At 39.7% G+C, this 18,038-nt stretch overlaps 1 protein-coding gene across 1 annotated transcript in view; it reads right to left on the minus strand.

Moving 5' to 3' along the window:
• Mroh9 (maestro heat like repeat family member 9) overlaps positions 1-17,438 on the minus strand; it is a 54,996-nt gene extending 37,558 nt beyond the window's left edge. Inside the window, exons 1-6 of the mRNA XM_052736505.1 lie at positions 17,414-17,438; positions 16,363-16,409; positions 11,696-11,775; positions 10,989-11,124; positions 10,106-10,192; positions 7,368-7,472 (exon numbers count right to left, since the gene is read on the minus strand). Of these exons, the coding sequence (XP_052592465.1) occupies positions 7,368-7,472; positions 10,106-10,192; positions 10,989-11,124; positions 11,696-11,775; positions 16,363-16,409; positions 17,414-17,438 (480 nt within the window). The remainder of the gene's footprint in view (positions 1-7,367; positions 7,473-10,105; positions 10,193-10,988; positions 11,125-11,695; positions 11,776-16,362; positions 16,410-17,413) is intronic.
• Positions 17,439-18,038: the final 600 nt, after the last annotated feature.

The raw sequence follows: 18,038 nt of genomic DNA on the forward strand, positions 1-18,038 counted from the left end.
TTCTAAACATTTTAGCTGCCTCATCTGGAAACCACACCTGTATCTAACAATCAGCTTCCACTTATATTTCCAAAACCACGTGGTGTAGCATGAATCTTAACAGTTCTTATTAATAAGATCAAATCCGAGGCCAGTTATTGGGGTAAATGCTGGAAGGTCAGAGTACCAGAACAAGCCACAGCTATCTCACCTTGCCAATTCCTCAGCTGATCCTGTTTCCTCAGACTGGAAGCGTCTGTGTCCTCATCTCAATGGCTCTCAGCTGAACTGCTGCTAGAAGCCTGAATGCTTAACCAGCCCAAATGCTTAACCAGGCAAATGCTTAACCAGGCAAATGCTTAACCAGCCAAATGCTTCTAGTTTCTGGTCCTCACGCCTTATAAACCTTTCTGCTTTCTACCACCACTCCCTGGGATTAAAGGCTGCTTTCTGGGATTAAAGGTGTGAGTCACCATGCCTGGCTGTTTCCAATGCGGCCTTGAACTCACAGAGATCCAGGAGGATTTCTGTCTCTGGAATGCTAGGATTAAAGGCGTGTGCTAACATTTTCTAGCCTAAGTATCTTGTAGCTTTTCTGTTCTCTGACCCCAGGTAAGTTTATTAAGGTACACAATATTTTGGGGAACACGATACCACCACAAGGTGGATTGGTCTTATCTATTTATTCTTGATCCAATAAATCCCAATTTAACTAAAATACAATTTTCTGTGCTACAACAACTCCCTTGGTGGAGCCATTCCTTTCTTTCTTTTTAATAAATTTTACATTGTGTGTGTGTGTGTGTGTGTGTGTGTGTGAGAGAGAGAGAGAGAGAGAGAGAGAGAGAGAGAGAGAGAGAGAGAGAGAGAGAGAGAGAGAGAGAGAGCATGTGTGGGGGGCAGAAAGTAGATTGTAGAAGTTGGTTCACTCTTTCTAACCATATGGGCCCTTGCAATAGAACTCAGGTCATTAGGCTTGAGGGCAAGGGTGCTTCACCCACTGAGCCATCTCTAATGATCGGGCTTTTATTTCCTGCTGCATGTGACAGAGATATTGTCCCAATCACCTATTTTATGACCAACAGTTTGGAGGGCTGTTATTTCTCCTCAATTTCCCTCTGCTACTTCTAATATCCTCCTTCTATTAACTACACTTTTTCAATCTTTTATCATGGCCAAATGTATATGTAATATTTGCCCTTTTAACCATTGCCAAGTATATAATTTAGTGGCATGAAATTCACTAACAATGCTTTGCAACCATCATCGATGTCTAGTTCCACAGTGTTTTCAAGTAGATAGTCATCCTTTGCCCACAAAGCAGCTACTCACGCCCCTTCCTTATGGACTCTGGTACCCACACATCAGCTTTCTGTATACAGATTTCCCCATTGTGCCATTTACATAAAGGAGATCATACAACATATGATATTGTTTCCGGCTGGTATGATGCTTTGGCTGAGTGATATACCACTGTATGACTATGTCACATCTTGTTTGTTCATTCATTAATTGGTACCTTTCGGGTTGCTTCTTTTTTTTTTTTTTTTGGTTTTTCGAGACAGGGTTTCTCTGTGTAGCTTTGCGCCTCTCCTGGAACTCACTTGGTAGCCCAGGCTGGCCTCGAACTCACAGAAATCTGCCTGGCTCTGCCTCCCGAGTGCTGGGATTAAAGGCGTGTGCCACCACCGCCCAGCCTCGGGTTGCTTCTATTTAGCTATTTTGAATTTTCCTGCAATGAACTCTTGCAGGCCAGTTTTTATGTGAACACTGCATCTCTGTTTTTCTTTGTTGAGTTTATAGCATTTATATCATGTGCAGCAACCCGTTTAAGGGTTTTAGTGTTTGGTATTAAAGTTTAAAATTAAAATATGGTCTGTGACTTAGTAAAATAGTTGACTGAAGAGCCATGCTCATTTTACTTATGCTTCCTTTTGTAATCCCTTTCCTCACCACCTTTGTGGGGAATAAATCCTCATCTGGACTTTGAATGACATTTTGATAGAAAATTGTTTTCTTGATTTACTTTAAATCGCCTCTTTTAGTCACTGAGTTTTCTCAAACATCAGGTAACTTTTGATTATCTACTCATATATAAAAATGTAATAGTAACTGGGATGTAAGACTCTTGCTGATGATACCACATGCTTTGGTTGCAGGATACAGACAAATCAAGTTAGGACTGAATTGGAATCTTCCTTCCTGCTGGCTAGCATTCATAATGCCCGAAGGCATTATACAAGATGCTGGAGGAGAAAAATTATCAATATTTTACCTAGCTGTGGACTATGCACACTATAAAACTGATCTATCAGGCAAGATATGCCCATGGGTGAAATAATGGCATGACTGGTGCAGGGCGTAACCAACCACTTGTATTGGATTTGAAGCTCCATCCAAAAGAGGAAATACATGCCTAGTACTATAGACCTTTCAAATGCCTGTGATGAAGGAGGTCACAGACCCTAAGGGGAATCTTCAGCACTGATGTGTTGCTAAGAAGACATGTAGTCAAACTGTCTTCTAAATATTTTTGTTATGCCTACATAGTGGCTCTTCTCTCAGTCTTGCTCAGAGAAGCTTCTTTTTGCAGCAGGCAACAGTCAACGTGAAGACCTTCAACTGGTCAGAGTGCTAAGAATAGTGACCATTGAGAACCCAGCCCTAAATGGCACATCTCTATCCACTCCCTGCCCTTTTCAAAGCCCCAAGAATTCTTGGAAAATAAAGAGAAGCAATAACAAGACCCAGAGGACAGGGAGGAGTGCTTTGAAATACTATTTTCTTAATAAGCCATAGCCATTGCAATCATGAAAGCAGCAGCTTTGGCTTCCTGCACAGGACATGAACTAAATAATAAGGCATCAAAGTGCGAGGGAGACCACTATGTAAAGAGGTCAGCAAGAGGGGAAGAGAGTCATAGGGGCATATAATATATAAAACATATGTATACCTATATATATATGTATATATAATACATTGTATATGTGTGTGAAATTGTCAAAAAAATCTAAAATTGAAAAAAAGGTTGTAATAATGCTTCATGATGGGGGTTTTAATTGGAAGCAAGGCTCATCACCTAGGTACTTTGCTTTGGAATAGTTAAGGCTTCCCTCCCCCCTCAGAATGCTTAGCAAAGGTTTTCAGGGAAAAGGAAGTCCTCACATGTGCCCACCAATGAGTTTTATGTTAAGGAAGGGCCTGCCTAGTCTTTAGCATAAGTTTTCATTTAATCCATTCAATTAGCACATACAAATCATTGTCTTTCTGTTTCTTGGCTCTAGACTCCCCTGGTCCCTTTTACAGCTGTGCCATCCCAGGCTCATGGATGCTACCCCATGGGCTCCTCTGTTAGGTGTACTGGTTATCATTTTTTATTTAATCTGCCTTCTGGGAGTTGACCAGTGAAAGCCCTCCACTGATTCCTTTCATTGCTGCGTATACACACATTAAGGAATCAGAGCACTGTCATTTTGTGAGGACACTGGAAAGGAAGGAGGTAAATGTGGACAATGTGCCAGCTGTAGCTCAAAGTTCTGAACCCACTTTTTAAAGGAAGTTTATTTCGGCTTATGGCTGAAGATGGATAAGAGTCCATGATGGCAGTGCTATCGAGAGGCCTGTATCAGGAGGGACGAAGACCAGCAGAGGACCAGTTCAGTGAGCTGGACATTAGATTCTCCTTAACTTCAGTCAGCCTTTAGGCTGAGAGCTGCACTACAACCCTGTGAGAGACTCACCAGCCAGAGGCATCTAGTTACTATACCTAGACCCTGAACCACAGAAACTGTTGGATAAATAGGTTTGTGTTCTAAAGCTACTAATAGTAAATTTGTTATGTAGTTTACAGACAGCACCCAAATTAGGGTAATGTGTTACACAGTAATAAATAACAAAAACACAAGACTTGGCTCACATTCTTCCTTTGACTTTTCCCTGACTTATCCTTGCCAAGAGCAAACTTTGCTTCACTTGAACTTGATGGGACCTGTTCTTCTCCTTGGTCATTTTGTACATACTGGTGTCTTATCCTCTCTTGTTTTTGTCCTTGTAGGAGGGCAGCAGCAGTGCATTCATCTTTAAAGGTACCAAAGGAACAAAGATGGAAACACTCTTTCTATTGGTAGCCCTATATAACATTGCTAGCTTACATGCCTCCACCTATAAGAACCTGCCTCCTTTAACGAAATGAACAGGTGTTCATGGATTGCAGGGACGCTTCTCTACCCTGACGGCGACATCATCATGTGAGGGGAATCATCATTTTTAAAGGTATTTTTTAATAAGTCACAAGTGGCTGTCAAGATTCTTCAACAGTCTGCCTAGGCAAGGGTGGTTTATAAAGAAAAAAAAAATCTCCATCTAGTATCTGGACAATACCGTAGCACAGAGTGTGCAGTCACGTGTAATCAAAGAACAGACAAATATTCTTTGTGCCAGATACTGAGAGAGACATACTAGGCCTGTGGGAAGCCCAGCTTTTAATTTATTAACAGTAGTTTGGATTATGTTGTTATATGTATGTAACTATATATATATGCATACTTATAAATATATAATTGTTTTGTATATATATTATATATATATATGTTTTATATATAAATTTCATTGACCTAAATATTTTTCTAAGATATTATTTTTAAAAGAAAGCTGACTTAATGAAGTTTATGTTCTCAAGACCAAAACAAGCAGCTGGGTAGCTAGCAATGCTCTGAAAAATGCTGATATGTTGCCATCTGGTGGCCTTTAGTGACCACTGCAGTACTAGGTTATCCTATTTGGACTTGCCCAATCTGCTGTAACTAACCCCGTGTGGCTTTGGAGTCACACTTGAATGTGTGTGATTACATTTTTCACACCTGAAGTGTCCTGTGAGAAAAGGAACATGTCCTATGCTACAGTAAGGGGAAAAGAGAAGGGAATGGTCACATAAGACAACTTCCAAATGTCTGACCTACTCCCTGGGAGTGGCTTCATGGAGTATATCAAAATTCAGAGGGAAGTGTATGAACAGATAGCAGATAAACAGTTGGCATCAAATAACTGCTGAGTGGATAACATGTGTTAGGAGCACAGAAAATGTATGAGGGATGAACTATTCTTAAACCTAAGAACTTAATCAATAATTTAATGAACATTAGTAGAGTATATATAAATATTTTATATATAAAAATCAGCAAAGGACCAATTCAGTGAGGTTGACATTAGATTCCCTTTAACGTCAGTCAGCCTTTAGATTGAGAGCTGAACTGCAACCCCGTGAGAGACTCACCAGCCAGAGGCATCTAGTTATTGTATCTAGACCCTTGACCATTTGAAAATTACTTAAGAGGATAAATTAGAAAAGGAAATATTGACATAAGCATCCACAAGAGGGAAATGTTCACAGTGTGAGGTTTCTGAGAAAGTGGCAATGATGTATTCAAAGCTGAAAGCTTCATAAAAGCTTGACAATTAGAATATCTCTTCAATTTTCATATGAAATTCAGCAATCAAGTCTAATTATATCCCAGTATTTGTGAAGCTCTGAGAAATGGACTCTCTAAGAATACAAACCATGTTTTAATGACCCTTACCCACTCATGCCTGTCTCCTAATATTACTCCACTAAGCATGTCTGGATAGACCTGCACACAGTGTTTTGCATTATGTAAGGTAGAAACATTCAAACGCACCTTGATAATCATCAACTGGAAAGTAAGATACATCCATCACAATGTACCCAAACCATGACACACACACAGCGCATTTAGAAGTGTGAAATAAAGCTACATGTATTGAGATATCAATGGGACATGTTTACAAGCCCAATGAAGAACCATAGGTAAGCACAGTGCAACTGTAGTTAAGAAAGACACGGTAATGAACACATCTTGACAGGACACATGGAGTCAGAGTTCTCTCCAGTCCCGCCTGGTCCTGCGGTCCCACTGAGCCCTGTGGTCCCTCAGCTGCTTATAAAATAATCATTCAGAAGTTTATATTATTTACAAGCTGTATGGCCTATGACAGGCCTCTTGCTAGCTAGCTCTTATATCTTAAATTAACCCATTTCTATTAATCTGTGTTTTGCCATGTGTTCTGTGGCTATACCGGTCTGCTGGCGTGTTGCTCCTTAGGCGGCAGGCTGGCATCTCTCTGGACTCTGCCTTTCTCTTTCCTGTCTTTGTCCTTGGATTTCCCAACTGCTTCTAAGCTGCCTTGCCATAGGTCAAAGCAGCTTATTTATTAACCAACAGGACAACATATATTCACAGCATATAGAAAAACATCCCCCAGCAGACACATATCACACTGACAGGGATAGAGTGCAGTAAGCGGGGGAGTAAGGGAAGGTGTAGACTTTAGTGTGGTGAACAGTACAGGAACTCAAGGATTAGTTGTTGGGGACACAAAAGTCATTGCACTCACAGATAGAACCAGGAATGTTAAACACCCAGGACTGTCTTTTCAAGAAAAATATGTATAACCTGTTTTTCTATCCAGAAGGCTGGAAAGGGAGATGGGTAATGGCCTGGCAATCTACACTATCTGTACAGGCAGATTATTCTAAGCTCCCATGAGCAGGATTGGAGGTGGTTAATAGTCTAGGTGATCTTTGCATTATCTGTATAACCAGGGGCTCCCCTTAGCTCCTACAACGAGTACTAGAGGTGGTTAATAGCCTAAATGATATCTATGCTATCTGTACGATCAAGACCACACCAGATCCTTCCCAAGGTCCTTAAGATAATATAGGTAGCTTTAGTCTACAACCCATCTTCTTGGAAGAAAGGACATGTAGTTTGAGAAGAATTTTGATATAATTATGCCTTCTTGTGCATAGAGGATTGTATTACACCAGGAAACTTCCTTTCAAATCATACTGTACTTAAACATGCTTACAATGACTGATTGGAGTCAGACTCTAGAAGCTTGAACCAACACCAACTAACTAAGTAGCGTTGAACTGGATTTCCTTCTTGCCTCATGTGGATTGTTACTCTATGGGCCATGGTATTTGCCAAGACCCCCCACAATTAGTTGTATGTATTTAAAATAAAAAAGGTTTAAAAATACTTTAGAAAACAGGAAAGAAGATGAGGCTGAAATATGTGACATTACAAACAACACTGGTTCAACAGAGAAAAGTCTAAAGAGCAAAAATCTGGGGTTTTAACACGCTCATTGTATGTGTATAAAGTAAAATGCAGTTAGTTAATAATTGGAAAAAAAACACTGCTCAAATTGAGTCACAGTCATGTAGACTGTTGACACTTTCTAGACATCCCTGTCTCCTAGCCCATGGCACTGAGCCAGCATCAGTGATCTCAAGACCTAAGACCTGGCAAACAGACCTCTAGAAACTCAGTCTTGAGTAGGCAGAATTTCTGAAGTCAGTGACTTACGTATTTCTTGACTCTCCTGGATGCAAAGATGAGCACTCTGGTGATGAGCATCATTACTCGTTCTTGCAGGTACTGCTTATTCTGACTCATCCAGGTGACCATTTCCTGTTGGAAACATAACAGCTGTTTTAGAACCACAGTATTTCCATTTTAGAAAGGCTCATCTTTGTAGTTTCCAACTTAACCAAGGCAGGCAACATCATCTACTGATTGATCCATATTTGACCTCATTTTATTTAAATTGCAATAAAAAACCCAGTCTCCAATTATTGTACAACTTCCACTATTATACTAACACATTTGTGTTTTATTAAATTTATTCAATAGTTACTAATATTCACTCTAATCCAAAATTTTCCATATCATTAAAGATTTTGTATGAGACTATGATGTTATGCCACCTCTTTAAGTTCACACTTTCCCTTTGAAAAGCATAGTATTTGTATTTCACCTTTAAAAGAGTACTGAAATAGTATCTGATCCAGAAATGTCAATTTACCTCAGAATTCTTCTGCCTCTTGCTTTATATATTCTGGAGACAGCGTCTTGGGTTCTGTGTGCCTGCAGAACTACCTCCATGAGGACACTGCTAAGATTCATGGCTCATACCTTTCAGAGATGTGGATGGAGCCACACCTAGACTTGCTTGAGTCCTAGCCAGGACAGTGGAGGTATGGTTTGCTGGCACTTGAGGGGCAGAGTGTCCAACTGGTGCAGATCAGTTAATGCTGTCAGTACCTGTCCAGAAACTGTGCCCTTGAGGACCTAGCTTGCCTCAAAGATCTCTGAAAAGCCTTCAGGATCCTTTTCCCATTGAACAGATGGACAGAACCTGGCTTTCTCCTGTACAGATCAATCTCTTGAGTGAGCAGTCACCTGACCAGTTCATTAGCATTCTCTCTCAAGCACAAGCTGCTATACTTGTCCAGGTAAGAGTTACTCAGATATTTGCATTCTACAGCACTTTTATTTAAAACTTTGATATTTAAATCTTGTTTTCCTCCTCTTCTTTTACTATAACTGACCAAAAGAAGCCATGTAGCGAAATGGACACTTTACTACTTAGAAACTTCTTCTTCTGGATAACCTAGTTCCAAAAGGGAAAGGATCAGATGAAATGGAGCTGCTGATGACTTAACTTCTCCTTCCGGAAGAGGATTTTATAGTTCTGCCTTCCTCCAAGTTCTAGAACACAGGCATACTTCCTCCAAGTCTCCATAGCTATGTGAGAAGAATATCTTTTTTTCTAGTCTCCAGCACCTCATTCCTCCTCTCTGAGACTTCATGGTCTTTGTTTGCATCTTTCTACCAGTGTCCTGACTGGGATCATTTAAGTAGTCCGTAAGAAAATTTAGGCTTCTGCTATAGCTCATCTTCTAATTCCCACAACAATGATTCTAAATTTCCATTCATAGCAGCAGAGGGTTTTTCTAGCTCCTGTCTCTAAATTCTTCCACCCTCGTTATCCACTTCTCAAACTGATTTCATGTATTTATGTATTGTTATAAGAACAGTCCTATATCTTGGTACTGATTTTCTACCTAAGTCCATTTCATGTTATTACAGAATATCTGAGACTAGGTGATTTGTAAAGAACTTTAAGTATTCTTAGAAATTCGTATAATTTTTGAGGCTATAAAGTAGTTCAAAATTGAGGAGCACTTACCTATCAAGGGCCCTTCTTACTGCACATCCCATGGTGGAAAGCAGAAGGGGAAGAGCATGAAGGAGAAAGAGAAAGGAGGAGACAACTCCCTCTTTTTATCAAGAACCTAGTCTCATGATAATGGCCATAATTAACTGCTGAAGGAAGACTTCTCATGATCCCCCCAACTCCTAAAGTGCTCCACACTTTTGCACTGGGGAATTGAGAAGTGAATATATGAGCCTTGGTGAATGTAGTCAGTATAGGAAGTGGTATACACGAAGGTAAACTGTACGTGGACATGTGTGCTGGTTCGTTTTAAATGTCAACTTGACATAACTTCCAATCACCTGGGAGGAGAGACTCAGTTGAGAAATTTCCTAAATCAGGTTGGCCTCTAGGTGTGTCTGAAAAACTGTCCTGACTGTTGAGTGATGCAGGAAGATCCAACCCACTGTGGTGGCATTATTACCTGAGCAGGTGGTCCTGGACTATAGAAATAAAGAAAACTAGCTGAGCATAAGCATCCTAGCAAGCAGGCACCAAGGGTACATCATTTCTCTTTCCTCTTGATTGTTGGGTATGGTGTGCTGTCTGAATTCCTACCATGGTGACTTCTCTGCAATTATGGATTATATCTTTCAATTGTAAGTCAAATAAACCCCCTCCTCTCTTAAGCTGTTTTTGTCAAGGTGTTTAATCACAGCTACAGAAATCCAGCAATGACAGAGTCCTTAGCTCCAGCAGTGGTGGGACAGAACACAAACAGGCATCCTCACAGAGTCGCCATTGTTCTGTAGACTTGAAGGGAGCTTAGAACAACACTGGTCTTTTACTACCCCCCAACTCCCACGTCTTTGCACAGAAGGCTTGACTTCTCAGTAGCCGTTAACACCATTTCCCCAAATTTAATCTTTTAATAGTTCAAATAAAGGAAATGGTTAACTTTGTGAGTAATTTCACATCATTGAATGTCTAGAAAAAAAATTCCAGCCTCCAAGTAGTAGATGGAAAGACAAATATGGTCAATTAGAAATAAACAGAATGTGCTAAACTGTTTATATTATAACAAAACCATCTGTCTTGCTTTTACCTTTAAGATCTGTATCTTGTAGAAGTCTTTAGACACTAAAATAATAAGAGTATCTTCATATACATTGAAAATATTTTCATATAAACTCTGAAATATAAAACAGAAGCATGCAATCAGCCAGCCGGCCTTAAATTAAATTTTACCAAAAGTGTATAGCTTTGCATTTAAACATCCTAGTTTCCCTCATAAACTTAAGATAAGAAAGGGGTGGAGGGGGCAGCTCTGCCTCTAAGACCTCACGCACTAGCATTTTCTACTGTTCATTAACATCTTCTATTGCTCACTAGCATCTTCTATTGCCCACTGGCATCTTGCATTGCTCACTAGCATCTTGCATTGCTCACTAGCATCTTGCATTGCTCACTGGCATCTTCTATTACTCACTAGCACCTTCTCTTGCTCACTAGCATCTTCTCTTGCTCACTAGCATCTTGCATTGCTCACTAGCATCTTGCATTGCTCACTAGCATCTTCTATTACTCATCAGCATCTTCCATCAGTTGCAGCTCCAGCTTAGGGCTTACATGCACCATGGAGCAATGTGGACAACACAGAAACCACAAATGTTACTGATCTTACGATTCTTTGTTTCTGCATTTTTCTGTGTCTGCCCCTCTCCTCCCTTTCAGAACTTCCCAACAAGCTCCTTTGTCTTGCTAAACAAATTAACTCAGACTATCTTCACTCATTTGTTCCTATAAACCTTGTACAATCTGTTAAATCCTTATGGTCATGAGGATTTCAGGGATATGGGCTGGTGAGAGCAAATATATGATAGACAAATGAAGACATAGGCAGGAGAGTCTAACCATAGAGGTGTACCATGTAGCTTGCTGTGGTGTATGCCAAGACCTTGTCAGTAGTAAAGGAAGAAGGAGCCTACCTGCAGGTCCCTAATCTCCTCAGGGTTCTTCCCCATTGATTTCACTGTGTTAAGAGTTGGTAAGGAAAATGCCTTTTTGAAAGATAACTCTATTATCCTCAACTGTGACTCAAATTGCAACAAAGGATCAATGAAACTGACAAGAAAAGGGAACATAATTACTAAGTGAGTAAGATTTCAAATGCAACCTAACTTAATTAGTTTTCTTAGCACAAAAGTACTAAGTGTGAAGTACAGTTTGGGCTTTATATGACACACAGATTCCTATATTCTCTTAACAATGATGCTTTAAATATAAAAGAATAATGTTCTCTGGAAGCAACGGCATACAGTTATTCAGAAATCAGAATATATTTCTCTAGATATAAAGTTATAGACTGATTACATACCTAGTCAAATCCACAAATCCAGTGTACTTCAGATAACTAGGCAGTATTATTACCACATTTTCCTAGCCAATGTCAATATTCCTGGTATTGTGTGCAACTTCAAATTGATTGCAAAAGAAATCTGCCCACCATCAGCCTTAAAATGTATCTGCTTATCAATGCAATCCAGAAACTCTTAAGAGAGACCCCTTTAAACAAAGCTAGCTGAAATGGGGTGAATGAATCGAGAATAATTAAGTTCTTATGATTATGTTTTAAATATATCACACTTGCAAGATATTTAGTTAGTGAAGTCATGGATCATTATAGCTTACATACCTAGAGTTCATGGCCAAGATAATGGATTGATCACTTAGCATGGTTGAGTATGTATCCAATAGGATTTCAGCTTTAAACTCCTAAGGAACACAGAAAAAACAAAACCCAAAGGATCAACAATTACAAAACAATGATATTCATACCACCATGTTCAGCTCTCCCTTTTACAGAGAATAAAGGAAGCAAATCAGATTGTAAATGGAAGATTCATAGGATTAAAACTAGAAGTTTTTTGACTCAGCCACAGTATTGGTGGCTTTTTACAGCCGACCATTATTCTTTTATAACATTTCAGACTAAATTTGTATGGGATGCTCTTTACCAGGTGTGTGTGTATACCACTGAAAAGTTGAACACAATCTAGTTGGTATAGAGTCAACCTATGGAAATGTTAGCTGGGTAATTGAAGTTCAGTCTTAGTGCGTATCGCTTAAATTTGCACTAGAGAATAAGGATCAAGTGCCATTTAATGAGCAACTATCTAACATAACCATGTAACCACTAAACATGGTAATTAAAGAATATGTAATACTTCCCTTCCAAAGCAAACAAGATTAAAGAATATGTAATGCTTCCCTTCCACACTGGAAAAGTGACCCCAATTAGCCAAAGCAACCAAGAGAAAAAAGAGTGGAGGTACCAACACGTTATAAAGTAATGAGAGAATAAGCCTGAAACCCCCCCCCCCAAAAAAAAAAAATTAATCAAGTGAAGTGAAACTGAGATTTCAGGAATAATTTTACCAAAAGACAGTCAGTCTACCTTAGGTGTGGGTACCAAGAACATAAAATGGCAAAAGAATGGTCTCAATATGTATTGAGGTATATGATGTTGGTCATGTGCCATATACAAAAATTAAATGGTAATCTACTAAATACTTAACTCTAATATGACAACTATAGAACTCTTAGGGAAAAAAAGCAAGGAAAAAGGTTCCTGAAATTGGCCTTGACTTTGAATTTTTGTTGTGGCATAAAGCGTAAGCAACAAAAGTGAAAGTAAGCCAGAGTTTAGTTTCTCTGAAAAGTTTCTTCAGAGAAAAGGAACACTCAAAATACGGTAAAGGCTACATGTGGAGTGGGCAGAAAGAACGGAAAAGCATACACCTAACAAAGCATTGACTTCCAAAACACATGGAGAACTTAAGAAAGACAAATGGCCACTTACAGCGCAGACTTTTAGCAAAGGATGGCTGAGGAGTCCCTCTTTTCCTATATGTACCTCTCCTGTCCAGCCGGGCCTCTATTGCCACATTACTCCTGGTTTTAGGGCCAAGGAAATGCTTGATCCCTATTTCTGATATATTACAATGACATCTCAATGGGATCCCTTCCCTCTAATGTACAGGCAAATGCATACAGCTGATTAATTGCTACTTTGGGAGAGAATCTCTTCTCTATTTGCTTCATGCTATTCTTGAATCTCCAGGGTTGAGTCTTGTGGGATCTGTGTGCCGATATTGCAAGACTGCTTGCCTGGGTATTAAATTAGAGGAACTTCCTGATCAGGGTCTGAACTAAGAAAATGGCGTTCCCCTTGAGGCACAGCATTCTATCTCAGACACAGCCATTAACATTTCCCTAGTCCCTCGGCTCCATCGAGTTCACTCAGACTGGATGGCACAGAGAAGTAATTCTCCTTTCTCTAAAATACCTTTTCTTTCTCTTACAACACCAAATATGATTTTATTTAACCTTGGGGGAACGATTTCTGGCAATCTGCATTGTTAGCATACCACATATTGCTGGGAGAAAAGAACATCTACACTTCAGACAACCTTCACTGTAACATGAAGCTCTGTGGTAACTTGCCTATCTTGAAATTAAACATCTTTGTGCTATTCACTATTCCACTGAGCCAAAAATTCACTGGCTCCTGTCCCCTTAGCATTGACTAACCGAACAGTCTGTCTTTGAATGGTTATAATCATCCAGGGCTTTTCTCATAAATTAGGATCCAACTGGCCTTGTGCCCTTGGAAATCAGTTAGTAATATTCACAATGTCCTATAGTGCAGAGGTGGGAATAGGGGTAGGCTGGGGGGAAGGGGAGGGGAGCGGGAGCGGGGAGAACAAAGGAATCCGTGGCTGATATGTAGAACTGAACTGTATTGTAAAATAAAATAAAATAAAATTTTTAAAAAAAGAGACTAAAAATATAGATTCTAACTATTAAGCTACATTTCTAGATATTTGTCATCAAGTCCAGGCACTGATGTTTTTTTAAAGTCTTCCAGGCAATTCTGAAGTACAACATTACAACATCCTTCCTTACTAGATGGCTGTCTGTTTCAGTTTCAAAATTTTACCTATCACTTTTGGTTATTAATGGTGTCATGGATAACTCCAGGGAAACAATGTCTTCTAGACAAAACAGGACTGACGTACATATGAACTCACAGAGACTGTGGCAGCATGCACAAGACCTGGACAGGTTCAAGCTAGATGGGGTCCCAGCAGTGAGGGGGGAAATCAGTTTTCTTCAGTGGAGTGTCCCCTGGTATATTAACCACACTCTAGGGCAGGACCAATTCCCCTGAGTAGTTGGCCAACATAAAACAAACTCTGTGATCTTTTTCCTGTGCTTTTTGTTTAATTTTGACATATTTTTGGTTGTTTGTTTTGATTTCAATTTTTGTGGGTTTTCTTGAGAGAGAGAGAGAGAGAGAGAGAGAGAGAGAGAGAGAGAGAGAGAGAGAACATAAAGTTGGATGAGTAGGGAGGAGGGGAGAATCTGTGAGAGTTGGGGGAGGGGAAACAATCAAAATACATTGTATGTGAATTTTAAATAAAAAAGCAGTGTCATCATCATTGTTAATTCTGAATTCTTTTTATTTAAAATCTTTAACGTCATAATTCATTCATTCAATGCCCTGTCCCCAGAGCAAGCAAGTGTTCTGTTTTTTAGTGCCAACAGCCTTGGTGCTAGGCTACTAATTCTACTACCAGACTTGGAGTTTTCATACTGGCCCTGTCACTTAATAATTATGTCACCACAGGCACGTCACCTCCTGCCAATTTTTGCTTCTTTTCAAAGTAGGGATGACATTAGCACATCCCCTAGAGGGCTGTTGTGAGGAGTGAACGATTATGCACTTTAAGCACTCAGAGATGCAAACTAATACCCCATGAGTGCCTACTGAGCATTACCTGAAGTTGTTGCTTGAATGGGGGGAGGTTGCTCTGTCTCTCTGTCTCTGTCTGTGTCTCTCTAGGTCTCTATCTCTCTGCCTCGTCTCAATCTCCTTCTTCCTAATCTGAGGTTGTAGCTCTGAAACTGAGGAATGTATTTTCCTTCTTCCTTCTTTCCAGGTGGCCCTCCTCCCTTCCCTGCTTCCTTCTTTCATCTTTCCTTTTTCGTTCATGGCATAATATTGTATCTCCCTCCCACTGGTCATCACTTCTGCCCCCACAGGTGGCCACAAATCCCTACTGATGAGGAACTCATTCCCTTAGGGAAGAGTCATGGCATGTGGTGCTCTTTGCTTTCTTGCATACCTGTGCTCCTTTCTCTTCCTGGGATATACTTCGCTTTCAGCTGGATATTTCGCTTATCCTACAACATCCATTTAATATTCTCTAACCACAGGTAAATTTTGGAGGTCCCTTCAAGCATGTGTCTGTCATATCTAACCTGCTGTGCCTTCCTTATAAGTTACTGACATTTCTTATCACTAACTTCACTCACTTCTCCATTGGACTATAGGCTATTTGAAACTACTTTCTGAATTTCATTTTGTGTTGCATCTCAAAACTACAGCATGACATTGGACATGTCACAGATGCTCTAAAGTGACTTTTGAATAAATGAATGAATGAATGTATGAATGAGTTTTTTTTTCTCCTTTGAGATGGGGATGTTGGCAAATGATCTCAAGTCATGGCTAGCAAAATTCAACTCATCTATCAATGGTTACCAATGTTTTAATTTTAATTATCAGTGATTTTTTTTATACCTAGGATTATAAGAAACTATGTATAAAAGTTTTAATAACTATACTGGCCCATTTATGAAAGGTTACACATTTTATTGTTGTGGTATTCCTTGTACTAATTTGACTTAAATATTGATATTAATATGGTGATAGAGTTTGTTAAAGGTTCAGTATTTCAGTTTATATTTTTTAAAAACTGATGGATAAATACTCTCTAAGACAGTGGGTATTTTATACACTTCGAACAGCACAAAATGAATGATTACTTCTCTGTCTTCTAGTAATGAAGTACAAGAAAAGTGTCCAAAGGCCTAAAAAAAAAATCATAGAAGGTAAGTAGAAAAGGAGAGATGCAAAGCAAGATGACTCCTGAACAGACAAATTATGTCATGTGATATGAAGCTGGGGGGGGGTGCATTTGGTGATTTCCACAGTAATGGTGTCAGAGTGAGGAGACTTGGGGAGCCATCAGACTGTGGTGGTGGGTGGAGAATCAGTAGGCTTGGGGTAGACCCTTTTCAGTTGGTGCTGAATGTCATTTCCAAATGTTCAGGAGAGTGATTGAGAACATAATGCTATAGGGGAGAATAATGTAAAGATAGCTCCCCACCAAATTATCTGTACAAGTTAAGTATTACTTTTACATGTTTGCAATAGAGACAGCGAGTATGGTTTTTCCCTCTTGGAGGAGATTTCAGATGCGCTAATGAATATCCTTATAGAATGTCACATACCACATGGTACCACTTCACAGTGGTCTGCAAAGTCTGGAGACGAGTCACTAGGTAGAAAGAGGGAAGAGAATATGTAAAGAACAATGAAAACAATTATCTTGTCACCTTAGTTAGACCTTATCTCTAAAACTGAAGTTGTATTGACTTGGATGGTAAGACCACACACACACACACACACACACACACACACACACACACACACACACACCCCACAGATAAATTCATCATGTATATTCCAGAGCAACACTTAACAGAAGTTAGCAAATACTAGGTTGTCACATGGAAGAGCAGCATGCCATACTAAGTGGCATTTATTCTAAACAGAGGGGTACAGGAGCCTATGATCCAACCTATGATTTAAATTCTAGGATTAATTTTTATAAAAAGAAAATGTTCATGATAGTTTTCATTGTGGCAACATTTCCTGATAAGGCTTTAGTCTACTCTTGTTGACTCTTCCAAATGCAATAGATATGTAGTTAATTTCCTAATATTGTGAACAGAAAATGGTTTTCTGTGTAGATATCACCCAGTATTACCAGAAAATTTAATATATATATATATTAAAGTTTTCCATTTCTATTTTTTGAGTATGATCAGAGAAAATTTGCATTACTTCTATTCTTATGGAATTCATACGAAATATCTATCATAATATATAGTGACATGCAAGTGCTGTGAATATCTTACCGGGCAACAAGAGCAGATTTCCTGTGGTCACCGATAGGGTTCAATATCTGAATCTCCCTGTCTGTGTCTGACACACACACTCATATACATACCTACGGCATGCACACACACACACACACACACACGCACACGTGCACACACACACGTGCACTCACGCATGCACGCACACACACACACCACAGACACATGAACACACACACCACACACAGAGACACACATACAAAACACACACCACACACACACATATACACACACATACAGAGACACACATGCACACATCCCCCACACAAATACCCCGATAGTTCAGGCCCTCTATTCCAATAGTTCCTCTATCCGAATAGTTCAGTCCCCAAAGCCTTACTTGTGTTTGAAGTGTCTTGTGCCATGCTGCCAAGTGAATTAGTCTCCCAATGATTCTGGAAGAGAGTCCACGGCATTAATACACAGAGTAGGGTCTTTCCTTTTGTTTGTTTTTACTCTACCCATTTGACACTACATTGTTATAAGACATGGAACTTTCATTAATTTCCCAACTTAGGTCTCCAAGTACTGCACACTCAGTTTCCTAACAAACACCAACCCTTTGTCGTTTTAGTTTCTCTAGGTCCAAAACTAAGCGTAGGCTCTTCATGGCCTCTGCTCAGGGCCCCATTTTCCCAGCCACAGTGGCGTGAGCCAGGACTGTTGTCTCACTAAGCCAGACATCCTCTTCCAAGGTTACTCAGGTTATTGGTATAACTCACTTCTTGAGTCCATCAGGCCTGTGCCTTGCTCTCTGGTGGCTGTGGCTCAGCTCCTAGAACCCACCTCCAGTTCCCCATCATAAAGACCCTATCCATGGGCCTCCCATGCTGTCTTGTTTCCAACACACTAGAGTGAGAATTACAGGGCTCATGAGGCTAAGTAGGGCCCACTCAGATATCCTTTCTTTAGATTAATTCAAAGACAACTTATTATTGCCCTTAATTATAGCTGTGAACCCCCTT

The sequence above is a fragment of the Peromyscus californicus genome, unplaced genomic scaffold (assembly GCF_007827085.1).
Source record: "Peromyscus californicus insignis strain IS unplaced genomic scaffold, ASM782708v3 Scaffold_14__1_contigs__length_90479793_seg_2, whole genome shotgun sequence".
Classification (NCBI taxonomy): domain Eukaryota; kingdom Metazoa; phylum Chordata; class Mammalia; order Rodentia; family Cricetidae; genus Peromyscus; species Peromyscus californicus.